Genomic DNA, 26726 nt, shown 5'->3' with positions numbered 1-26726 from the left:
AGACATTACTGTAAATACTTTCAATTTCAAGTCGTCTCCTTGTGTCTCAGTACACACATGTAACCCCAACCTTTGACAGGCTGAATCCATTCATCACTTAACTAAAAAGCTTTTTTCCATTTAAACCAAGATTCCCTGGCATTTAGCCCTTTAATGAAATGGCCTCAACCTGCAAGTCATCCAAACATCCATTGTCCTAAAAAGGAGTGCTGTGTGCGCCTTTCACTCACAAGTTAATAAAGACTTCCCATGACCAGGCTTAAGCTATATGCTTTTGAGGGAATGGTTTGGCTGAGAGAGGAGCTCTTGTGTGTTTCTGCCAAGCATTAGGCGTTTAAACTGAGGATCAGAGCCTTTTGCAGCCTGACGTCATCCTCCCCGCACCCACCATGGTGGAGCTGCTCTGTGAGCATGAAGGGGAAGCTTGCCATCTTGTTGATCAGATTACCATGTGAGAATGAGAGCTTGCAACACTCGAGTATAACTAGAGTATAACTTGGTTAGAGTTCAGGGTGAAATCTATAAAATATGTTCAACTAAGTCAGATTAATTCATACAGTAGCAGTGTTTATGCTTGAAGCATGGATGTGTGGGAAAGAGTCCTACAGGCAGCTGAGAGGGGAATGAATGGGAAAGAATGGATGGTAAGGTGGGCGTTATGCTCTGCCATACCAAATAAATGGGTCCTGAGTGTGAACATAAACACTGAGATAGTATATTGGCAGAAACCTTGTTCCGCAGAGAGGGGTTGTTGTAGGTGAAGAGTTGAAACCCAGTTGTTTTCTTTCAAAACATATGGCCTGGCAAGCTGTCCTTCATCCTGTGAGATAACTATATGAATATGCATACAGGAAAGAAGACTTTGTATCAAGTGTGTCATATAAGATTACAACTGCTGTAACATGCAGATTTTCAGTCTGATAGTTGGGAATTTACAGTTTCCAAAATGTGGTGGGAACTGCTGGAAAACAGTTGCTTCCTGCTGAGTTTGCTGGCATCTCTGCAGTATGACTGGAACCATTAATAAGTAATTTTGTCCATGGGATGATGAGAGGGTGTTTGGACTATTTTTAAGTGACCATGTAGGAAATGTACCTTTTTTACTGACAGTATTTCCCTCTCGAAGGACACTGTAATGTCACTGTCATGCTTAAAGCCACTATGTGTAAGATTTGAAACCCCCCCAGTGGTAGTATCAAAACATAATTTCATTTTTCTTCAAACTAAAACTACCTAACAATCAGACTAAATGAGTGATCTAGCCATCTTGCTGACGTCATTTACAGTCAACATGGACATTAGGAGCAGTTAACAGTTCTCACAATTATCAAAGAAATATGCAGATTTGGTGTGTTATTCCTGTATATCGACTAACAAACACCTCCAAAGCTGCATCCATCTCATTCACGCTTCTCGACATTTTTCTGTCGGTACTTCTTCATGGGTGTAATTAGGTTACTAGCTAGCTATGTAAGAAGATGACATAAGCATTATTAATACAAAGCTCTGATTGATCGGTTGCTTCTACGATTATAAATAGCCAATGAACACAACACCAGACTTATTTGAAACTCTGAACAATATGTTGTAAGACACTCAGAGGTCTAGAACCATGCAAATAAGATGCTATAATCACAAACTCTAGAAATAAAACATTTTCACATATTGGCTGTAAAGTGAGACTGTGACCACAAGTGGTAATAACAGGAAAATGGCATATTTAATTTTCTCGAAAGATTTTCTTGAGTCAGTTGACTTAAAGAGGTCATTAGGAAATATCTAACAAATGTTTCATTTGTTAGAGGACAGTGTTTTATTTCTTCTTTCAAATGTCATATACTATCAATTTAAAATAGGCAAAAACTGATAGAACCTGATTGTTTCATATGTCCACTTTCATTGTTATGGTCTTTAAATGGTAAATCCCATAAATCCCAGGATGTCTCTATCTGATCTGAGATCAGGGACCCACCCTGCGACCTCTGTTTTTGAATGAGGATTACCACAGTGGAAGCCTTTGAGTTGAGAATGACCTGTCACAAGCTTTTCCAGCATGTAAGGAACAGTTGTTGCGTTTCTTTCCATAAAATTGTAGGTAGCAGGGTCCTTTTCAGCTGGAGCTCAGGAACTCCTCTGTTCCATGAATACAGGAATTAAAAGCAGGATCAGGACAGATTGGGCTTGCTGTGAGTCTTGGGAGCTCTCCAGTTAGTTAGCAGTCTGTTGGCCTTTGGTCAAGAAGAAAGTGATCCTGTATGTGCACAATTATAGATGTTAGATGTCAAAAATGAAGCGTAAATCCCTCCATGGCACACTAGATTAATGGAATGATTATGCCCATTTACTTTGCATAAAAGTCACTCTTTAAGCATGAGATTGTTCAATAACACCACATTTCACTTGAGGTCATTATGTCCCCCAGTTCTCTTGTGGATAGTGAAAATGTGAGATAGGCAGTGAGAGTTTGGGCTAGTCCACTCCCAGGGGGTCAGTTCAACCAGAGGCCAGCGGACAGGGGCCATTTCAAGCATCCAGCTTTAATGGTTATTGAGACGGAGGGCTTCGCCAGTGCCTCACACAGTATACCACCACTTGTCCGGCACTGACTACAACATTGTGTCATGTTACCTCCCAGCTGAGCCGACATACTACTAGAACAACACCGTCTCTATAAGTCTAATGAGGCGTGAACTGCAGTACAGTGATGGATGTGAGGTCAACCTCTTGCATCTGCGGTACTCAGCCTTACTATTGACCAGTTCTGTGGTAATGAGCAATTCATGTTGTCATTTTCAATTAGAGCTGCAACAATTAGTGGATTAATCAATTAATTGATTGACAGAAAAATATTCTGCAATTAGCTTGGGCTCTGGGAAATGTTATAAATTAAACGATTAATTGAAGAAAACAATGGGCAGATTAATTGAAATTGAAAATACATTATTTTCCAACTATCCAACCAAATGGAGACAGACATCTGTAAAAAAAGATTTTTTTAGTCCATGTCTTTATCTGTGTGCAGCACCATTTCCCAAATGAGTCCCAAATATTCAGTTTTTGTCTATTCATGTCCTGCATCAGCATTTGCTCTTTCCTGCTATAACTCTCTCACTGTTGATGAGTTGGGCGGGTTATCTACCAGTGATGTGTTCAAAGCCCAGACTGGCTCTGCCTGAGGAAAAGAGGATGGGTGGGTGGACACTGGAAAATGCTGCGATAATGGACAAAGGAGAGAAGGTGCAAAAGAACAAGTGGCCTATGTGACCACCGGAAAACACAGGGAAGGCCCTTTGTGGGTTTAGCTCCATGTTGGTAGACATCAGTTGGCTACAGGGACACAGGTTGTGTGTGTGTGTGTGTGTGTGTGTGTGTGTGTGTGTGTGTGTGTGTGTGTGTGTGTGTGTGTGTGTGTGTGTGTGTGTGTGTGTGTGTGTGTGTGTGTGTGTGTGTGTGTGTGTGTGTGTGTGTGTGTGTGTGTGTGTGTGTTTTTGATGCAACTTTTAGAAGCCAGACCCACCAAGCCGCCTTCAAAGAGCTGAGTGTAACTGTAATGGACAGAAGAGATGAAAAACGACATCAGTATCTGCTTTTCCCATGTACGTCTTTCAGCGCTGTCATCTAATGAAGATATGGAATTTGATCGCATTTAGCTCTCTGTTTTCATTCTGTCTGTATTGTTTCCAAACCTGATGCCAAATTAAACACTTCTTTTGTGGTCTTAGATGGAGCCGCCAAAAAAGCAACGATATCTCTCAGAGACAGTGCCAGCAGGTTAAAAAAAGAAAATCCATGTGTTTCCTTTGCTGAAAACTTAGCGGTGGCCCTGAATTTGTTGCTTTCAGCAAAATGACAAAAAGTAAATAATTAATGAGAGAGCCATCAATTTAAACCAATTCAGGTCATTTTTGTGGTTTATCAGTATAGGTCTGCATTTAACCCTGTAGATCTTTGGCACAGTGATTACAGTGATACCATCATATCCGGAGTGTATGATCTTCCGATAATCTGCAGTGTAATCATCCGTCTTTGTGCCAGGTGTCAATTGGGGAAAGATGTGAAATGACTGTAATGACCCAGGCTGTTACATGACACTTATTTCTTTGAGGTTTAAAATTAGTTTGAACAGTTTTGTGTCTATGGCGGAACACATTTTTTGCAATAGCATTGTCGTTTGTGCTCTCTGCAGAAAGATGTGAAGGACGTGTTCACAGCCATCACGTTCGAGGTGGCTTACAGCCTGGGGAAGCATGTGCTGACGGGACACCAGGAGCGAGATCTGCCCGCACTCACTCCAGTGCTACGATGGAGGAAAGGAAACAAGATTGCAGAAAGGAATGAGGTAAAACATTGGGATGAAATGATGTGGTGTTTGGGATTAACATTGTTTAAATAAGTAGAAACTCTCTTTAGTTAAGGTGACATTTATGTTCCTGTGGTTGGATATTTAATGGATGATTAATGCTCCTATCAATGAAAAAGAAAATTCTCTCCTCAAAATTAGGTTGATAATATATTGTTCTGACTCTGAGCAAGAAAAATGGGCCTCAGAGAGAATTTGTTGCTTTTTAATTTAAACCTCTTTCAATCTCATTTTTGATTTATATTTATAAATGATTCAGGTACTTTGAAATAAAAAGATTTCGGTTCAGGCATGCTACAGATGAAGATAAGAGCATGATCACTCTAAAATAAAAGTTTTTAACTTATTCAGATTCTGATTCTCCTAAATTGATTATAAAGAACAAAGTTGACCACAGAAGGAATGAAGGAAATAGCTCAAATTGGTGTTATAATGATTTGGTGTGGGTTACCAGCTTATTATTGTCTGTGTTAGCTTTTCTTGAGTGGGTTCCAAACAGACTGATTCATTTATTTTCTTTGCAACCACCTCTAACCTGCCCCACATGTGTTTCCCCACTGTCTGCACTTCTTGAAAAACTGAGGGATTTGCATCTTTCAGCAGCTACAGAATCCATTTATCTGAAGCTCATCATAGTAACGTCAAACTTTTATCGCTTGACTTAAGTTTCCTGTCATTATTTAGCCTTAAACCAAAGACCCTCCTCTGACTGATTTAAAGAGAGATCAGATAGAGTCAAAATGTTGGTCCTACCAGATACAAATCTACTGGATAGCTCCAACAACAACACAATACTGCCCCCTAGTCTGAATGGGGAGTCTGTGTGTTCAGTGTCATATGAACTGTGTACTTTACTGTTTCTTCTTCAGACTTGGTTCGAGAAGAACTGCCTGTCGGACGACTGTGCTGCAGACCTGAGGCTTCATGGGAAACTGTTGCTCTCTGGGTAAAAAAAACGTAGACTTAACAGTTTAGATTCATTCTCTGTCTTGGCCTGTTCTACTGAGGAAGCAAGCTGATGTCATAGGCCATGTGGGTGTGGGTAGTGGGACCATGACGCATACTTGGAGAATATCCATATGTGTTTCCATACTTTGGGAGTTCCCTTTCTTTTTATTGTGTATCTTTCTCGCTCTGTACATTTGATGTACAGATGATGGTTAGCAGTAGTCATCTTTATACATTCACTCCAAAAACTCAGGTCACTCGTCTTTGTTTCCTTATATTTTAAAGTAAACATTTCAAAATAAAATAAAACTTAGTTACTATGAATCTTTGCTTACTGCTTCTCCTGTGACATCCCACAGTATGTCACAAGAATTTTTATTTATTCTCTCAAATGCATTGTTTACTATATGTTCCCATCAGGTTGCACAGCAAACACCATTTGGCCCTTGGAGGAGTAAAGAACGTCTCTTTGAACCTGACTATCTCTAATGCTGGGGATGATGCCTACGACACCAACATCTACTTCAACTTCTCCAGGGAGGTTTTCTACATCAACTTCTGGCAGAAGGTCTGTTACTCTTGTTGCTCTTAATGTATGTGCTGTTTATTTACTAGAGTGTGCATGTTTGTTTTTGAAATGTATTTGGTTGTTTGGCTGAAGAGATGTGGATAAAGCGGAGAGATAATACACATACAGTACATACACATAGCTGAATATCATCAGCTCTCCACTGAGAGGTACATTTTCTTATCAACGGTTTATTTAAAAAGGACTGATTTAATGTCAGGAGTACAGTCTAAACAGTGAAGCATACAAAAAGACAGACCTGTGAGAGGAGAGATGAACTTAAAACCTTGCCGGAGCTGTCTAGGCAGCCCTGCAGATGAAAGGATGAAGAGCAGGAGAGCAGCAGCTGTCCCATCTCACAGCTCCTCCATAGCTGACCTGTCACACGCTTCTCTGACTCATTCAAGGCAGACACACCATGTCAACAACATATGAGCTGTGTGCATGAGAACAAATCAGAACACAGATACTTCATATTCCCACAAGCTTGACTTATGTGCCGTTCAAATCACATGTCAAAAAAGGGCCATATTTAATGCAGGCGTGTAAAATGAGGATTATGACTGACCTTCATGGAGATACTGATCAGGCCTGCTCCTCACACTCTTTGACGTCTAACAGAAAATGATTTTAGTATTCTGTCACTGTTAAAGAAATATCTACCCACTGCCATCCCACATTAAACCTGAGAGATTTTCTTGAGACCACGTTGTAATGTATATGAATGGATTTCACAGCAGCTGGCCGCCTCTGCCTCTGCTCACGTCTGTTCACTCACTTGTTAAAGAGATGCCACGTCAGTCAGAGCGCTCTGACACAAGTTTGCACCGGCTCAGCAGATGCTAGAGGGGACAACATCCATCATAAAGGCTTTCCCCCTCATAATGGACCTCATGTTTATCCTCCAGCTGGGTTTTGAACCCCTGTGATGGATAAGATCATCTCTGTAAAGCACACAACCTCTGACACAATTTAAACACCCCCCAACAAGGATGAAATTGAATTTAAATAGAATACATGCTGCGGGCAGGTATTAGAAAAACAGTGTTTCAGTTTGAGTTTCATAGCTAATCTAATGAACTAGATAAGTATCAGGTTACCAGCAGCCACAGAGGCTCATTCTGTTCAGGAAGCTGATAAGTCAGGGTGGCCTGCTCCACAAAGGGAGCAGGAAGTGAACAGTATGAAGAGATGACAACGAGGCCACCGAGCAGATTTACTGCCGTATGCTATTTGAGACATTTCTAATTACTACTGGAGAAGTCCAAGGTGATGATGTAACCCCTTTTGTTAAAGTTAAGGTCAGCTCCCAATCCTCCCCTGAGGCTTTTTCTCCAGTGAGCGAAGCATGAACTTGCACTCCCCCTCATATTTAAGAGCGGGGTGGGTTATCTGTCTGTTGTTCTTGAAACACAAGCTGTCAGAAAGCTGTGGAGGTGAATTGGTTTCAGGAGCACTGCCTGCACTCCCGTGGGATTCAAAGACTGTTGCACCGGCTTCTGTGTTTTCTTTTCTTTCTTTTTTTCTGGCAGTGGTTTATACTTCACTACTCCACTACATTTACCTGAAAGCCATAGTTATTAGTTAATTTGCCGGTTAAGATTTTACATACAAAATATACCCACCTCTAAATTATGATTAAACCACACAGCAATCTATAAAGACTTAGCAATATCGGACGTTAATGCGGCAGTTTGGCAGGGTGATATGTAAAACCAATGCCATAATATTTATGGGTGTTTGTCCAACAATGATATACAGTAAGTCGCAATATAACAAATGTATGCCAAAGTACATATTTTATATTCAATGTAAATATAGACCACTCTGAAAGGGAGCATTCTGCATAATTAGTTATTTTACTTTTACTACTTTGAGTACATTTTACTTGGGGAAATTTTGATTGCAGGACTTTTACTTGTAATGGAGTATTATTATGGTACTTTTCCTACTACCGCTGATTTCTGGTGATTTAACTGTTGGAACAGATAAGCATGGTGGTGAAAAGCCTTGAAATTGGGAATGCAACTGAGAAATGTGTGAAGTTGTGAATTTCAGTAGACCTTCAAACCATATACGAATCACTGATTTTCTTGGCTGTGAAGTGCAGCTTTGCACATGCTATGGAGGCCAAAGGTAGATCTTAATCTCCATATCTATGTGGAACGTGTAAAGTAGGCAATGACACTGGCTTGGAAACGGTAGACCGAAGTAAAGCCAAATGTACAAATGCCAAAGTGGATGGACCCATAAAGAGACGTGCAGAAAATGGGCCTCCTGTGAGTTGTCATCCACACTGACGTACTACTCCAGTAGATGCTTCAACTGACACTAAAGCAGGGTATACAATCCTGGTGATATTTAGTGGGTCTGCTATTCATGAAGAAAAAAAAAACAGTATTTGTTCCTGACAGAGAAAGAAAGAAAGTGAAGAAGTTCTGAACAAACAGATTTTGTCACTCTTCCCATGGAGGCACAGCAAGCCATATGTCTGAGTGCTCTGCTCTCTCTCAAGGGCTGCCAGGTGGATGGGTAAACAGGCCCAATCCTGCCCAGCCCCATGACAGGCAGTGTTTGCACAGCAGTGTGAAGGAATACAGGAAATAGAGGAAATTCCATCATTGCCAGTTGCGCTGGGGTCCCCACCCCACCCCCACTACCCCCCCTTGAGGGCTCGCCATAGTCTCCATGCAAAGGGAAGCACTGCTTATTTAAGTTGACTTAATGAAGATGGAGGGAACAGCCACACCTTGGATTTACACTGGGAATCTGCTGAATAAGGGGAATGGTAGGGTGGATGATACTGTGGATGGATGTCTACCTTTAAATATGTCAGCAGAGACAACCTTCACACCTCTTTTCTTTATCACATTTGGAAACATGTTATAAACACGTCAGGCCCAAACTGGACAGCAGCCGATGCATGCAGACATTTTGTGTGACTTACCTTAAGCCCCCTGCTGAATCTTCCAGGAGCGCTAGACTAATCTCTTTCTTTTTTTTTTTTTTTTACTGTTGAAGTTGTAAAGTATCTCTGCCTTCTTTTGTGCTCCTAGCACACGAACTCAGCCAACAGCCTCTCAGTGAACTCTCGCTTAAAGAATTCTTACTCCTCGCAGGGTCAAGGCCCAAGTGTTTACACAGCGCAGCCGGTGAAGCTCCATATTGTTTAGACAAGCTTCCAAACACACAGCCTGGAGGTTGTCCAATTACCCTCCTGCCAGGATGTGTGTGCCATCACTGCTATGTACATTCTTTGTTTAACCAAATTTAGAACTTCAATAAGATATGAGAACCTATTCTTTTACATATAGAAGTCTCTTTCTAACAATAAACTTTGATCTTACTGTAAATGTTGGCAGGTGTGTGTGCGTGTGTGTCCATGTGTTTTTAAAGCTGCAGGAGAGGTTCTACTTTTTCTTTTTGCCATGCATATGTAGTCAATTTAGTTATCTATAATATTTGAATTTATTTTATCACCCAAAGCCATTGCTAATACTTTTTGCCTCATAACCTATTTAAACTGCTCCCTATCACAGTCTGCGTCTCGTCTACTTCGTCCTTCTCTTTGAGTCTTGCATATTCGCGAGTGTCACCCACTCTGTCTCCAGTCTATCTGTCTTTATCTCCTCCTCTCACTCTGTCTATGTCTTTTTGCAGGAAGAGAAGGGTATTTCCTGTGGACTTGTTGATTTGGACTTCCTCAAATGCAGCGTGGGATTTCCCTTCATGAGAGCGCAGACTAAGGTAGCTCCAACCGAGATAGTAATTGGAATGCACAATGTCAAAACTGCATGCAGTATACCTATATACTGTATATACATATGACTTTTTAGAGGTTTTGTAATCTCAGGAAAAAACAACGCAAACCCCTGGTTTATTCTGTCTTTTTCTCTCCAGTATCATTTTGCAGTGATTTTTGACACGAGTCAGCTCTCTGGGGAAAATGATACATTGCAGTTCTTAGTTCAAGCTAAAAGGTAAATATCAACAGTCTCACATTGTAGTGCATACCTTACAATAGTTATTTTTCCTGTAAAAGATATCAAAATGCTGATTTAACCCCACTAGTACAGTGCCCGTTGAAAATGTGCCTGTTTGGAACGGGATGATTGCTTGGCCTGTGGTATTGCTGCTTGTAGAATTCCTACTACTGATTTACCTGACAGAGAACGTTGCAAATTCAGAATGTAATCACAAAATATCACAATGAAAATGTGGAGTAATCATACATTAGCGTCATGGACTCATGGCAGTGCGCTACCAACCCGGTCCGTTATGAGAGCTAATTAGCACATATCTGTGTTCATCAACCACCAGAACCGGACTGTTTGTGTGAGTGAGCAGAGAGAGCAAGAGAGAGAGGGAGAGAGAGATATGGTGTTGTCTTGTGTCGAATGACCGTTAACAAATTTAACACTTCAGCAGAGGCGTTAATTTCCATACAGGTTTAGTGGTTTGACGGTTAACGGTGAAGTAGGGGATTTGATTCGCGGGGGTATTTTGGGGACGGTAGGCGAGGCAAGGCAGCTTTATTTGTATAGCACATTTCAGCAACAGTGCAATTCAAAGTGCTTTACATAAAACATTAAAGAGCAGTTAAAAATGATTAAAACAAATTTAAAACAGATAGAATCCGAGAATAAAATGTACTGTGCAGTATAAGAAATTATCAATTATTTAAAGAAAAGCAACATCGGTAATGTTAGTAGTGTTGTAAATTAGCAGTAGACTTAATTAACCCGACCCAGGGTGAGTCTGATGAAAACTGCTGTGTCTGTTTTTCGCATTGCACAGCACTGTGAAGGAATAATCTCCGAGATTACATTATGTAAAGCTACAGCTCACAGCTACTTAATACTATATAGTGTCTGGCTTATATCCAGCAATCATGTAGCTAACATTGGAAGCAGGAAAATAGTCAAAGGCGGTAACACTGTTGTAAAGCGGTCTGCATGTGGCGTCTGCGTGTGACGTGCAGGTTACCTTTCCCCCAAACACGGACACACATACATACAGATACGTCTCGCTTTATTAGATAGATAAGTGTGCCCAACTTTATGCCCTGTAGAGTAAATACTTTTTTTTTTTTTTTTTTTTTTTTTTTGGATTTAATTTATATACAAAATGACTGAATAACTTTATTGTTCCTTGTTTGTTGCAGTGCCAATCCTGAGCACAAACTCTCTGATAACAGTTTGGATCTGTCCATCCCTCTGGTTCATGAGACCGACACGACTATTACTGGGTAAGAACAAGACTTGGCATAACTGTGTAGTTCCTATTATACAAACTTAAAGCTGAAACCAGCTTGAGCTGGTTTTCAATCTGTTCGCTGTTGGGAGAAGAGGGAGTGCTTTTGTAAGTATGGACCATGTCAACTTGAACAGCCTTATCTCTGAAGGCTTTATCAAAGCTCTGCTTCACAGAGAAGGGAAAGAGATGTAAAACAGCCCAAATCTGCCAGAAGTCTGACATCTGATAAAGCTGCTGTCTTTAATGTGAAGGGATGCAACAGAGCTAAACTGGACACATCTGACTCATAGCTCAACTGCTAAAGAAAACTCTGCTGTCCAGCTAATAACAGGACTGAAGCCAGAGATTCTTATGAGGCTGTTTTTAACATTATTTCAGTTGGCAATCAAATAAATATTAATGCATCCTTTTCTATCTCTCTCCTGAACACTGTGGCTGCTGTCTGCAGTGTGGTGACGCCGAGCTCCTTTGTGTACGGAAACTCCATCGATGCCTCGCGCTTCGTCCAGTTGGAAGACATGGAGTGCAACTTTCAGCCTCTCAATCTCACTTTCCAGGTACTGCTTGCACAGACCATTTAGGATTTTCAGTATTTTTACACGTCTCTCTATATATTCTACTTCTCTTATCCTTTGTCCAAATCTTTCTTCGTCTCTTTGTGATGTGGTTTCAGGCCATAAACAAGGGGCCCAGCAGGCTGCCTGGCTCCACTGTGGACATCAGGATACCCAACCGGCTGGCTGGCAGCGGAGCTGACATGTTCCACATCATTGAAACACAGGTGGATGCCAACAGCAAGTCTATCTACATTATTTATCCAGCCCCAATCCTTATTTATTAGTTTATTCACCTACATTAGCCATATTTTTTAGCTCATTTATCCAGCCTACGCCTGTCGGTCTTGCTTATCTTCACGGCACAGCAGCTGCCTGGCTGTATCCACCTCAGAGGACACTTTTATAGGGCTGCAACTAGCGATTATTTTAATTGTCAATTATTTTCTCGATTAATCGATTAGTTGTTTGGTCTATAAAATGTCAGAAAATTGTGAAAAATGTCGATCAGTTTCCTCAATATCGGATGACATCATCAAATTTTGTCCCCAACTAAAAGATATTCAGTTTACTGTCAAAGAGGAGTGGAGAAACTAGAAAATATTCACATTTAAGAATCAAATCATTTTTACTCAAAACTGATTAATTGATTATCAAAATAGTTAACAATTAATTTTATAGTTGATTAATTGATCTTAATCTTTGCAGCTCTACACTCTTATGTACAGAAAGCTGCTAAACGGATGGGCTTTTAAAAAATTCTTTTATATATTATATTTATTTTAAGATTATTTTTGTGGCATTTTAGACCTTTATTTGTGACAGGACATCTTAGACATGAAAGGGGAAAGAGAGGGATATGACATGCAGCAAAGGGCCGCATCGAACATGTGACCGCTGCGTCCGCTGTGTCAAGCACCATGCTTCTGTACATGGGCGTGCTCCACCAGGTGAGCTAACCAGGCGCTCCTGGTGGGCTTTTTGTCATGGCATGGCCAATTTGCTTAGTGTGAGGTATCACCGGGCCAGTGAAAGTCTAAGCAAAAGTGTTGACGTTGCTACTGAAGCTATCCAACCGTTTAGTTTCACAACATTTTGCATTAAGATAAAGAAACACAATACTCCTAGTGGGTTTAATGTTTTCTTAACCCTTGCATTGCTCCTTTCATATAGGTAGATCATGGGGGAGCTCAAACTGTTAATTGTATTTACTGTATCCCACCCTCCTTGAGCCCATCTGGAATCACTTCCAGGGGATCAGACAGCTTGCACGAAACAGGAATAGGACACCTGCAAAGCTGGCTACTGCCCGGTAACATCCCCAGCCTGGAAATACGCATCATTAACGCTGTTAACACTGCGTCTAGCCTGTGGCACACCAGACAGTTGCACACTTATATTTTATAGCCAGATATTCTTACATTTTATACAGACCTCTATTTGTTCAGACATGATATGCAAGTTACTGACTGTTGCACCATATGGACTAGTTTTTCTGCACAAAATCTTTCAGTATTATTTAATGTGAAAATGTCTGTTCTCGTGAGGTTTAAAGTTAGTGCAGCCTATGAATCTTCACACCAGCAAAGGCAGCAGAAACACAGGACATGAGAAAGCACGGCAATAAAAGCTCAGACCTGCTGGGTGGCAACAGAGCGGGCAATCAGGAAATTTCCACGTCCAGCGCTTCAGGTTGGACTGAGGAGAGGGGAAAGGGGGATTGTTCCCTGGGGGCTCGGCAGTAAACCAGACACCTCTAAATCACTCCATATGGGAAATCTGTCTGGGAGGGGTACCAGCTTTTTGTTGGGAGAACTTCCTGTGAGCCCTGGAGACTCATAACAATAGTGGGATTGGGCCAGTTCAAACCCATCTTTGCAACGTGAACATGACAAAACTCTGTTATACTTTTAACTTAATTTGTCTCTTTTTATCTTTTATTTCTCTTGATTTTTATAGATTTATTTGATTGCTTATATTTATATGCTTATATTCTTCTTGTTTTTATTTACACAGATTTTGTCTTGCTATTGTTTGGCCCCACTGTTTAGCTCTCTGTTGTGTTATTGACCTCTGGATATCCTGCTTTTGCCTTGCTTTGTCTGTCAAATCACTTTGTAAACTTTGTTTTTAAAGGTGCAATGTAAGTAAATGTATTATTATTATTATTATTATAACTTGTGCTCATTGGATATAATTTCACTTAAAATCTTAGTCAACACAACTTTACCCCTGCCCTGTTACAGGTGGCCGAGGGTCGAGGGAACTGCACTCCTCACAGGAACCCGACACCTTGCACCATTCCCCAGGACAGAGAGAGCATCTTCCACTCCATGTTTGCCTTCTTCACCAAATCAGGACGCAAAGTCTTGGTAAATATGTAGCACTTATGTTGCACTTTGACATTTCAGAGGTCACCCCCTGTGAGGGTTCCTGTTTTTTTTAGTCAGTGCAACATCTGTTTATCACACTTTCTTCTCTCTCCCACACACTTTCTCCTGCTCTTTCCCACTCTGTCTTCTCTGTCTTTCTTTAAAAGGATTGTGACCGGCCTGGAAGAGCGTGTATGACTATCTCCTGCAGTCTGGGCCCACAATTAAAAGAAGAAGCTTTGAGCATAGATATAAAACTTCTACTCAACACGGAAATTCTCAAGAGGGTAAAAATCCTTTTTTAACAGCTTGTTAAATTTAGTTGCAGGTTGTTGTGATTCTAATAGTAACAGTAATCTGGCATCTCTCAACACACAGGATAGTTCCTCTGTGATCCAGTTTGTGACGAGGGGCAACGTGCAAGTCAATGACAGGGCAGTGGAGGTGCCAAAGGGCCTGCCAGAGGACATTTCTGTGAGTACATTACAAACTGTTAATTCACCATCAGTACACAAAATGACTACATTGAACATCACAATCAGGAGATATCTCGCAGCTTCAGAGTATCTGAAGTTAGGTTTTATTGTTTAAAAACTGCTTAAAGCTGCTCTAATCAATATATTTGTATATTAACAATTGGTCAGATGACACAGTTTGTCTTGCCACGCTTCACAGGCTAAATTGCAGAATAGAACTGCTACAGTAAGGCTGCTGTGTCTTGCTCAAAGGCAATGTGGCAAGGCAGATACAAATTGTGACTTGAATCCAGGCATGCTGATTAAAGTACAGGGTACTCACTACATGGCTCTGCCTGCAAAAATATATCAATACGCATATACATCTTTATCTTTAGATGCACAGTCCATGATGCTGTGGTTAGACAATCCTTGAGCCGCTGACGTGAGCCCAGGGAACAGCTGGGGACTGTGGCTATACTCTATGGTGGCACTTCTATCAGCATCTTTTCGGGGTCCTCAGCTGTGCTCAAGGACAGACCCTCCCCCCACTGTTGTTTGCTGAGTGATTGAATGGCCCACCAGATCAGATGTGATGATTACATTGAGCACCCAGCATGCTCGCAGTGGGATCTCTCAAGTGATTAGGGTGCTGACCGGGGCTGCAGCGCTGCTGACCCTGAGCTTCAGACGTGCTCGGAAAATTCAGACCTGCTATGACCATGTCCATGCCATGCTGCTCTTTCAGCACTTAGTAAACACAGTTACCTTTTCCCTCAGGATCCCTGCTGGCTAGAGTACACACCGCAAAGTATGATTTGTGGTGCCTGGTTATATCGCTCGCAGCAAGCCGACTGGTTGTCAGCAGAACGACAAGCTCACTTTTTTATCTTCCGTGACATATAAACAAACTGACATAAATCTGTAGGATTCTGTTGTAAGTGTGCAAGTTACAAACTTAGCATTTCAGAGTTGAATGAACTTCACATTCAATTACACATTCCTAGAATTAACGGATTGGAGTCAGAGAGCAATGACCAGTAGAGCTTTCATCTGTACTTGCAAGCGCCTTGGTATGCAGAACAACAGTTAGATTCCAGAGCTCGGACGGAGTAAGGGGGAGGTGTTAATGTGGCGAACTATTCAACAGAGAGACTAATCTTCACTTGTTCGCTTGGTTTTGTCTTGGCTCACAGTTGGCGTCTCATGCCACATTTGTGTTCAAAGCTGAAGCTGTCATTTCTGAAATTGTCCCTCCATTGTTTGCACTAACAAGTTACAAAAGATAAACAGACTTTTGGGAGATTACACATTATTTGTCTTTGTTTAAGATCATTCGGAAATAAACTAATCTTTTTCCTGATCCCAGTGAATGTGTTTTTTCCATTTAAGGCCTGAATGCTGACATTACAGCAGGCTGAGCTTTGGTGCAGAGTAATGCAATATTTAACCCAAGTCAAACCACTGTTAATCCAGTGCAAATCCATTTTAGCAATCAAAGTTATTGGGTTGGCAATGATTCATGTACAGAAGTATCAAATAGCTTTAAAGGGACTTTTTCAAATTAGAAAGTCAAAATGGTCATTGTACTGTCGGACAAATAAAACTAATTGTAAATGTTAGAAAATTAAATAAGAATCAAAGCACTAAGTGGTTTTAAATAATTGTGTTTTTGTCAGCTGACACTAATTCCCTTCATTGCAGTTATTTAAAGCAACACTAAATAACTTGTCCCACTTCTGTCCCCGAAGACAACACAAGGGTTAACCCTTGTGTTGTCTTCGGGTCAAATCTGACCCATTTTCAAAGTTTTTATATCAGAAATATGGGTTTCTTACAACCAAATTGCCCCCAAATAACTTGGCTGCATGCATGTACATTGTATGGAACACATACAACATATACCTTCATGCATCAATGTTCTTCGCTGGTAAAATTATTGATTACTTCCTTTGAATTTGGGTTGTTTTATTTAATTTCATGGCTTTTGAAAAAAAAATGTAAATGGTTTCAAAACAGCATCCTGACCAAACTTTGACATAAACCAAGTTTGTGATTCACTCAACATCCTCTGATCTTAACTATTGTATTAGTCAAAATAATTCATAATATCTGCTTTTTTTCAAACTCAAAAATTAGGTATAATGTCATTTTATTAGGTTTATTGACCATGAATTTAAAAAAAAAAGCATTGAAAGAGGAATAAAAATGTTTAAAAAAGCACCAAAAGCATAAAAAAAGTCAAGAAAACATTCCAAACAAAGCACATTTTTCAATTTTGACCCGGAATGACAAGTTCATGGACGACAGTGAAGACAACACAAGGGTTAAGTGAACTGAGTTTACTGTCAATGACAGATTATCCAGCCGGTCAGTGTTCACTCATGTCATGGGAAACAGCCTAAATAGCTTTATTTATTGCGGAACTGGGCTATTTTTTAAGAGAATGCCAAGCCTCCCGAGATAACTCAGAGAATCAGCCTCAATCTGGGCTTCAAGGAATCAGTTTAAAGGTATGATGCTCACGATTGAAAAAGGGAGTGGATGATAAATTATTTTGAATTTCACTGACCTAATAAGATGAATACTCCTTGGCATTAAACACATAGAGCAGTGCATTATGAAACAGTGATGGTCAATGTTACTGACTAGTTCCTATGATGTTATTCATACCAGTGATGTTAGACAGTCGGAGCCAATGACGAACACCAGGACTAAGAGTCTACAGCCATGCTAGTGGCTCTGTGAAGCTGTACTAAAGCTAACGTCTGCATGCTAACATGCTCACAATGACAATGAGAACATGCTGCTGTTCACCATGTTCACCATCTGTGTGTCAGCATACTAACAGTTACTAATTAGCACTAAACACAAGGTACACCTAAAGCTCATAAGAATAGGAATTTTGTTATAAACCAAAGTACTTGGCAGATTCATTCGTTTAAACTGAGATGAAAAGTCAGGGGATTACCAAAGTAAGTAGGATTCATCCTCTGGAGACCATGAATATCTGTACAAAATGTCATGACAATCTATCCTATTGTTATTGATATTTCAGTCTGCACCAAAGTAGTGGACCGACCGACATACTGACATTACCATCCAGATAGAGTCATGCTGCTTGCATGGTGTTCTATGTGTTCTATATAAAATAAACTCTATTAGTGTCCGGTTTCATGCTGTATAGTGTTTTAGGTTTACATGTAGCCCCTCTTGAATCAAATTAAGAGTTTTGGCTATAAAGCGACTGAATAAGATGTGCCTTGGTTGTTATTGTTGCACTACATTGCATCATTAGAAGCACATGACTTAATGATTACTCTTGTGTTTCCCCCATGTGTGTGTGTGTGTGTGTGTGTGTGTGTGTTGTATTTGAGCGTGACTCACTGACTGAAGTGCTGTTGTGTTTCAGCTGGTGTTCGAGGCTCTCCACAGTCAAGAGCCAAGGGGTTACGTAGTCGGCTGGATCATCGCCATCAGTCTGCTGGTGGGAATCCTCATCTTTTTGCTGTTAGCTGTGCTACTCTGGAAGGTAACCAACACATATTATACAGCACAGATTGTAATTGTTCATCTTACAGCACTAGTCACAAACTGCAATATTTTGCTGAAGCTTCAAGCTACAATAGTAAAAAAAAAATATAAAAAGGCAGTTGTCACAAACTCTTGTGTCACAGCCAGAGGCACTGTGTCTAAAGCGTCAACGCGGTATCCAGTTGTACAGAGACAGCTGGAAGTAAGGGAAGAGGTGGGAGTGAGAGCTTGCTTTGGGCCTTTAGCAACCATGAAAAGGACAAATCACAGACTGGACAATAATTCACACCATACCACTCACATGAAAGGAGAATCTAAAAGGGAAATGGCAATTAAACTGATGTCCAGAGGCCCTCTTGCACAAAACTCCTTTTCTTTTTCACTGCTTTATTTTCCACCGGGAATACCACAACGAAACCTTGGAATGTTGGTCCTGGGATACATTCCCCCCTTTGCCAAAATAAACCCCACTTACAAGAGCAGCACATGTCCTGTATTGCTCTTTTCAGGAAATGCCTGAGGAGAGTACAGGTCTGTATCAATAAACTTTAGTAGTAAGACGCAGATAGATGAATGGAGTCGTAGAGAGAGAGGCATCATCCCAGTGTGGCTGCTTTGTTTAGATACACACCAAGATTATACTGCTCTCTCCATCCTTTCATATCTCATTTATTTTACACTTGGTCGTTAAATGTAAATTAGAATCCAATATTACTTTCCTAAAGAAACAACACATTTCTGCAGGGGAAATTCTTGAATTGCTTCCATTCATGCCGGTGTTTCTTTGGTGGTTTTAGCCTATTAACTTCAAACTGTGTATATTTTACAGTACTGCTGGCCATTTTTCAAAGCATTCCATGCCAGGATGTTTTAAATTGATTTCCTCCCTCCCAAACATCCAGTGTTTGCCATTTGTTTCATTGCAGGGGAAATGTCAACTTGCAGATATTTGTAACTTAAAGATACATAATCCATTACAGTGAAATTAAGGTTTGAGTTATTATTGAGTTAAAATGATTTGATTATCTTCATAATGCAGCTGAAAGAAGAGACTTTTAAATGAACTCTCTCATTGAAACTCCTAAGAGTCATCTGCTGAATTAGACTGCATTCAAAAGCTATGTAAAATCCAGAAGAAAAGCAAGACAAGTTAAATTATATTTTTTTGCATTAAAAATGTTGCTGTTCTGCAGCTGAATCTCATAAGTCTGTAGGAGCCAAAAATGTAACTACTTCCCAAAGACTTGCAACACGACAGAATAAGACAAACTCTCTAAAGGGGTCATTCTATCGTGTTATGAGACATGACAACATACAATTGACAATTACTAAAGCTGACTAAATGTTCACAGTATCTATCATCCGACCAATATTGATTTTAAAAAGTTGTAAAATCTAATAATATACAATATCTTTTCTACCATAAATGCATAACACTAACAATATTTTCATGAGAATCCCTTAAATTTAGTATATAATTTAGAATAGAATCAAGACATGCATTGAGAATATATTTTACAGTTAAAACATACTAATACTAATTGTTGTTAATGCTATAACACTTCAAAGTAAATATGTAATGACAACACCAAATTACCATCAACATCTTTTGGATTTATGTACTGCAATGTCTTGTTACTTAAAGGGATATTTCTTGGCCAAGAAGTTACTGCACCTAATTGAGAAATAGCCCCATAACTCACAGTAACACAAGTAGCCTGCTGAATGTAGCTTCATACCATAACGTACCGTATGTTAATATGAGGTGATAATATCTGCCAGTGTTTCTTATTTAAATGATCACCTCAAGAGTAACATCTACCTTCAAAAGTTATGATATGCATTGTGTGATTTGTAGTTTATAAGCTCAAATAATGCAAAACCACAGATTTGACCTTACTAACCTACTAACCACTCCAATTTTTTGTTCCTCTCGTTCTTTGACAGATGGGATTTTTCCGTCGGCGCTACAGAGAGATCATTGAGGCTGAAAAGAACAGGAAGGACAGTGATGAAAGCTGGGACTGGATGGAAAAGAACCACTCTGATTTGTAGTGGGGGTCCCACAGGAGCCAATGAGATTAGGGATTGGGTCGTGAAGGATCCAATAGCACGTGGTCTCGCAGCCCTGCCGCCACAGTGGCACCAGGCCCTTCAGTCTTCCATATGTGGAAGAGAAGAATATTCTCCATATTTTTTGGAGACTTGATGTTTTTTTGTGGGTGGGGGTCCAGGAAACAGGCTTTTGAGGTGACAGTGTGTTGCCAGAGGACACTTGCTGTGGAATTCAGCTAATCTCAAAGGAGGTAACTCCCAGCCATCAGCCAGCGAGAGTGGAGCTGTTGATGGAGACCTACATCCGTACGGGGATGTGGAGACGGCATGAATACTGGTGGACAACTAAACCCTCAGGGCTGTGTTACATAGCAAATTTATTTTTATACATACAGTTTAAGCCATATTGTATGAAACTGGGCTTCAAGAAGAGATCGGGTTTTGAAGGCCATTATAAACACACTGTATCTACAGTATGTTTTCCTAAAAGCACTGATGTTTGATAAGAATGAATGCCTTGGCTCCATAGCTTTACTTTTTATGTCAAAGATATGTCCTGTATAGTATATGATTGGAGTCGTTTGTATATTCAGTTCTTCCTGGGAGTGAAAGATTGTGTCTTTTCTTTACTATTTCCGGCTTATGAATATCTGTTTTACACATCTGACTCCCCCTCCCTCCCACATAATCAGCCAGAGTTAATTCTGTTTTACACCCCCACACACAGTGATTAAAACGCTGTGTCCTCGTGTCATCCGCTAATGTTGTCAGAGTTGTCTCAGAGGCGCTGAGGGCCCAGTAAAAGTGCTCTCTGAAGTCATTAGGATCTAGTTCAGGATGTGGTAAACAACCGCACTATAGAGTTATCTCTATTAACACTTTCTTTCTTTGCCATGTTTCCTTTATTATACACGCCTGAAATACAGGGGGTTGTGAATTATGCCATTCACTTTTCAAGCCTTGTGACTGTCCATAAGCATTCCATTTGTCATGGTCTGGCTTTTATTTCAAGGTGATAAAAGTGGATGCAACAAAGTGATTTCATCAGATAGAAATTTGAATCTTTACTCTCTGCAAAGCTTTGAATAAACAAAATACTTTGAAAGTGCAATGTGCATTAGAGGGAATTATCTGAAGCTGCTTTTGCAAGGAACTATTGCTCAGGTATGCAGCTGACTTTTTAGGTGGACCCCCAAAGGTTTCCTGGTTCAAGTGAAGACTGAATTACTGTAAGATATGATTCACTATAAGTCATGACACACAACCTGATCATGATTTATTTCCAAAACCTTTCCAGACTTCACCTAAGCCAACCATACTAAATTTTACTATTATGTTATTAGGCTTTGGGTTTTAGCTTGAAATATGAGCTACATTACTCTCCACGGTCAGATGAAAGTCTGTGATGGGAGTCCACCTACAGTCATTTACAGGGGCCCATGGCATGAGTAATGCCCTAAAAATAGGTGGGAATGTGCAGCTCTCAATCACTGAACATAAACGAGCTCTTTGGGGCTCATGGGAAAAGTTCATTTTAAGTCAACATGGAAGAATGTCAGCTCCCTGAAAATCTGCCACTATTTCAGTTCACAACTCCTCAGTACTCAATTTTTTTACTCCACATGTTTTTGAGAGTCTTTTAAAGCTGGGTTTTATTGTAAATGAACATTTGCAGAACACAGTGACTTCAATTTTGTATTTAATGTCCCCAAAGAAGTATGAATATTAACTGTAACATTTGTTCATTGCGAAATAACATGACATTTTTTTAATTATGCTCCATAAAAGAAGTTTTGATGTCAGTTTTGAAGAATTTATCAATGAAAATTCATTTATAATTAATATTTTAAAACAGATATTTTGCAGTTAAGGAGAATCAGATTTAAATGTGCAATGCCAAAGAACAAAAACTATATTTTAATATGTTTCACATTTCAGTGCTAAGACACTTTATGGCTCACAATGATTGCTTTGCTCTCTATTTTGTGCTGTATGAATCTGTTATTGATCTGATACACTTTATTTTACCATTTAATTCCACTGGCATGACGGCATATACTGTACACATTCACGTCTTCCCTGCATATCTGCTAAACCGATGCTACACCTGTATGCAGAGAAACCGACACTTGACATTTTTTTCTAAATTTGAACTGTGATGGTTATATTTTGTTGTCTATGTTTGTTGTCACCGTTAATCACACCGTTATTTGTTTTTTTGTTGTTGTTGAGTATACTACTGTCACTGAATATCATTTCCATTATAGTGTGCTGTATATGTTTGATGTTTAAAGTCATGTTGGAACTGTATATTTATCTGTTGATAAATCTTAAGAGTGAAATTTCATGGCTCTGTATGCTGGTTTTGTCAACATGAGTCCAGTATGGTTGTTGGTTGTTTCACTTGTTTTTTTAAAGGTGTGTGGTGCTCTCTGCTGGCTGCTTTGCTCACAATGTACAGACAAATTCTACATAAACAACTACATATTCAAAGTTTTTTGAAAACTCTTTAGTAGGTACTGTATATGCAGTAACATTTGCTTAGACGCTGAGTTTTCTAGTGCAAAAAACAGTATTTTGACTCTAAGGGTCTAACTTTTTATTGCTTATATACAGTAGGTTATGTGCATCCTGGAGCTGAAACGATTAATTGATTAACAGAAAATTAATCAGCAACCCTTTTGTTGATCAATTTGTCATTTTCTAAGTAAAAATGTCAAGCATTCTCTAGTTCCAGCTTCTTGAATATGGGGATGTGCTGGCTTTTACTGTTTATAAATGTGAATTAAATGTCAGTGGGCTTTGTTTGGATAAAATTAGCACTTTGAAGATGTCATCTCGGGAAACTGGAAAAATTTGAAATGGTGACAGGCAGTTTTCATTTTTCTTTCTGATATATTACTGGAGGTGGATTTGGCAAAAGTGGGCCACTTTTTTAACTATTTTAAGCAATTCAACATTTTTTACTTAATTAATGAAAAGAAAAATTAAAAAACATTTTAAGCAATTATGCTTCAGTCAACTGATAGCTTTCTTAAAATACAATATAACACTGGGCACTTTCACTGAACACCAAACAGTTATTGTTTTAAGTTCAACCATGCCCACAATGACAATGTCACAAAATTTCAGGATGAAAAAGTCTTAACTGGCAAAGCTTTCATTTTTCATTTCATTTCAAGCTTTTATTTTTCTAAACCCACTCGACTAAACAATCAATTAGTCACAATAATGATTGAGAGAATAATGGATAATGAAAATTATATTTAGTTGGAGCATATTGTACATTCTGCCTGCAGGAGCAGTGCCTCTGCAGGTTTACATACACAATATGTTAAGAAAGAAAGGCAGCTAATCACTCTTTATACCTGGTGAGATTATGTGTGTTTGGTCAGATGACCCCAGTTGCTATGAAACACTGATACCGAACACAAGTTTCTCTGTGGAGCACAATGAATTATTAATGCCGCTAAAACAGTGAATACAGCAGGAACACCGCAACAAATGCTCACTTTCTTTTGACCAGGGAGACTCACTCTGCTCACTATGTCCTCTTTGTTTGATCATGGGTTGATCAGGACTGTGGCAGTGGAGCAGGTGGTCGCACCAATGGCAAGTCATTTATGCCACTTGGTGCTGCTGTGTGACAGCGCAGTGGAACCTGAGCAGTTCAGCCAGCTGGAGGATGCAGCTCAGGTTGTGGCTAAAGCTACTGAGAACATGGCAGCAGTGGCCTCCAGGTATGTATACGGTGTGAAGTTTACTGAGGTAAAGAAGAGACTGACATGTGTTACGTATTATCAGATTAACCCCAAACTCTTTGCATCCAGGCAAATAAGTGACACGGAGGATGAGGTTTTGCACATGGAGATGTCGTCCCTGTTGGAGTCAGTCACTGTGTCTGGACAACATGTGCTGCTGGCAGCCCAGAAACTCAGCATCCAGCCCAGTTTGACTGAGCACAGAGAGGAACTCATCACTGCATCACAAAACGTCTTCCTGGGAGTAGTCAAAGTAACGTATGATTTTTCTTCTCCTGGTTTAAAAGGTGGCTCCAAGTATGTTACTAAATATACCATTTAATATAAGAATTTCAACATAAAGAGAGATAAGGATGAAGGAATGGCTGCAGACACTGATTGATTAAAAGCAAAGAAAGGTTCCAATAGATTCATCTTCCACAGCTGCATTTTCTTTTTACTTTTCCCAGAGGTTTCCTTAAATGGGAATACTACTTAACACATCGAGAGGCCAAACTGCTGTGTTAAGATTTACACCTGAAATATCAGCTATTCATCCATGATCCTTGGCCTAAACGTTCAATGTTGTTAGAAATAACAGTTTAAATTTTGTTAATTTGTGAGGACAGTGAACCTTTTCCAATGTTAGCTACTGACTGCTATATTAACTGTAATGTCAGTGTACAAACTGTCTGTAATTTATGAGAGGAGATTACATCAGCAACTGCTTGCAAACTGTATAAAGGACATAACAGTCTACTTTGTTACTGTCATAATATGTTATTACTTTAGAAGAAGCTCTACACAACATCACATGGTGTGTGACAAACTCTTCTTTTTTCTCTTTGGTAATGGGAAATGCTCTCTAGATCTGCCAAAACTATTTTAGCACACTAGAATATCATATTTGAATAAAGCAATTTGTGCAATTTAAATTTCAACATGTTCTGCAAACAATAGCTCTTACTGTCACAGGCACATTAAAGCTTTGTTTCTCTTTGTTGTCCAAAGTTTAGGAAGAGATTGCAAAATGATCTGGGACTGTCTTAACCCATAATTTATTAGCATGCTAACATTTGCATGCATGCTAACATTTGCTAATTAGCACTAAACCTAAAGTTACAGCTGAGACTGATGGGAATGTCATTAGTTTTGCATGCATATTTGCATTAACCAAAATATTGAGCATATTGAAATGTTCACTGATCATGGCGCTGTCTGAATAATTTGGGGGACATGAATGTCTAAACCAAATTCCAAGTCAATCCATCCAACAGTTGTCAAGACATTTCACTAAAAGCCAAACATGTCAACATTGTGGTGGCACTAGAAGGAAAGACAGAGGATCACCAAAGTCAGTAGGCTTCATCCACTGGGGACCATGAATGTTTGTACCATATGTCATGACAATCTATCAAATAGTTGTTGAAATATTTCAGTCAAAATGGTGGACTGGCAGGCCTACATTGCCCTCCACAGTTCAATGCCACTAGCGTGGCTAAAAACAAACAAAAAGAAACTGCAGTAACAAGCACCCTTATCTGTCTCTCTGCTCTTAGGTTCTGTTAGTGGACGACGATGCTACTGTCAGGAGAGTTGTAGCTGCTGCTGATGGAGTTTTAGAGTGCCTCTCTGAGCTTGGCTCCGCCTCAGACATCAACTCTCTACTTAAATCGTTCCAGGTGTTTTCTGAAGCTCTGCTACTCCTTAACAGTCTGACAGTGGAGAGAGCAAATGCCTTACAGGACCCCAGACAAATGAAACAGCTTCTTGATTCCTTGGAGACCCTGAGAAGGTGCATCTCCATGCTGCACACAGCCATGTGCACAACCATCAAACACCCTACAAGCGAGCAGGCACAGACTGCAAAGAGGTACATTCTGGACAAGGTGCAGAGCACTGTGAGTGACATTATTATAACCCTGAAAAGTGAATGCCATGGTAGATCACTGGGTCCTTGTGGGTTTTACACAGGGAGGAGGAACAGTCTGTTGCAACTACTTGCTAGTTCCCCCACCTCCTCAATCCGAGGCAGTGGCTTTGACAGCCTGGTGAGAGATCTTGTGTTTCACTGCATGGTTGTGGCAAACTCTTCTCGTAGAGAGTTTCAACAAAGAGTGGTGGGTCATTGTCGTCACATCCTGCAGTTCTGGTCAGACATGAAAAGGATCTTAAAGTCCTCAGAGGATGATTCTGAGCAGGGCCTTGAGATGACCTGCACTTTGTTGTTGCAGCAAATCCAAATGCTTGACGAAGCTTTGATGACTACTGTACTTTATCAAGTCTTGGACACATTTCTGACAGCATCTTCTACAGTTGAGGAACTTTTAAGTGTGACGAGACAGATCCTAGTTGCACATTCTTCTACAGAGATGGATCTGACCTTTATTCAGCCACTAGTTGAGGACTTCATATCTTTCACTGATAGAATAATCCAAGTGGCAAATTTTATCTCAGCTGTGGCTGTTGATGCGAAGAGTTTCGAGAACGTGGAGAACTCACGAGTATGCCTCACAAGACTTAGAGCTCGGATCGCATCTCTTTCACTGGAGCTGGCGGATAATTCAATGCAAACTGTCCAAAAGCTTCATGAGGTGTGTAAACAATGGGAGGAGGATACTGGTCAGCTTCAGGATGCTCTCGGTGATGTAATGGATGTGAGGGAGTTCACCAGTCTTGCTATTGACGAGGTTGTCAATGATCAGCATGGATGTGACGCAGCATACAGAGAACAAAACTATAAACTGTTTAACCAACATGCAACAAACCTTATTTGTCACATGAAGCTGGTGGTTCATTCAGTGAGGAGGCACTTGGACAGAAGTGATAACCCCATCTACAGGAATGGCCTCCTGGTCCTGCTGAAAAAGGTACAGTCATCTCG

The 26726-nt window shown here is 40.1% G+C and overlaps 1 protein-coding gene across 2 annotated transcripts in view; it reads left to right on the top strand.

The window, feature by feature from the left end:
- The window catches only part of itga9 (integrin, alpha 9), a 51577-nt gene extending 29128 nt beyond the window's left edge, over positions 1 to 22449 (top strand). For both annotated transcript variants that reach the window (XM_028603549.1, XM_028603550.1), the window contains 13 exons: positions 4187 to 4339; positions 5230 to 5306; positions 5729 to 5876; positions 9537 to 9623; positions 9777 to 9856; positions 11041 to 11124; positions 11581 to 11689; positions 11806 to 11913; positions 13933 to 14058; positions 14226 to 14345; positions 14437 to 14532; positions 17926 to 18045; positions 19995 to 22449. In XM_028603549.1, the coding sequence (XP_028459350.1) occupies positions 4187 to 4339; positions 5230 to 5306; positions 5729 to 5876; positions 9537 to 9623; positions 9777 to 9856; positions 11041 to 11124; positions 11581 to 11689; positions 11806 to 11913; positions 13933 to 14058; positions 14226 to 14345; positions 14437 to 14532; positions 17926 to 18045; positions 19995 to 20102 (1416 nt within the window). In that variant the 3' untranslated portion in view covers positions 20103 to 22449. The remainder of the gene's footprint in view (positions 1 to 4186; positions 4340 to 5229; positions 5307 to 5728; positions 5877 to 9536; positions 9624 to 9776; positions 9857 to 11040; positions 11125 to 11580; positions 11690 to 11805; positions 11914 to 13932; positions 14059 to 14225; positions 14346 to 14436; positions 14533 to 17925; positions 18046 to 19994) is intronic.
- Positions 22450 to 26726: the final 4277 nt, after the last annotated feature.

This window comes from Perca flavescens, chromosome 17 (genome assembly GCF_004354835.1).
Source record: "Perca flavescens isolate YP-PL-M2 chromosome 17, PFLA_1.0, whole genome shotgun sequence".
Lineage (NCBI taxonomy): Eukaryota > Metazoa > Chordata > Actinopteri > Perciformes > Percidae > Perca > Perca flavescens.
The sequence above is the reverse complement of the archived record's forward strand: the minus strand, read 5'-3'. Positions and strand labels throughout refer to the sequence as shown.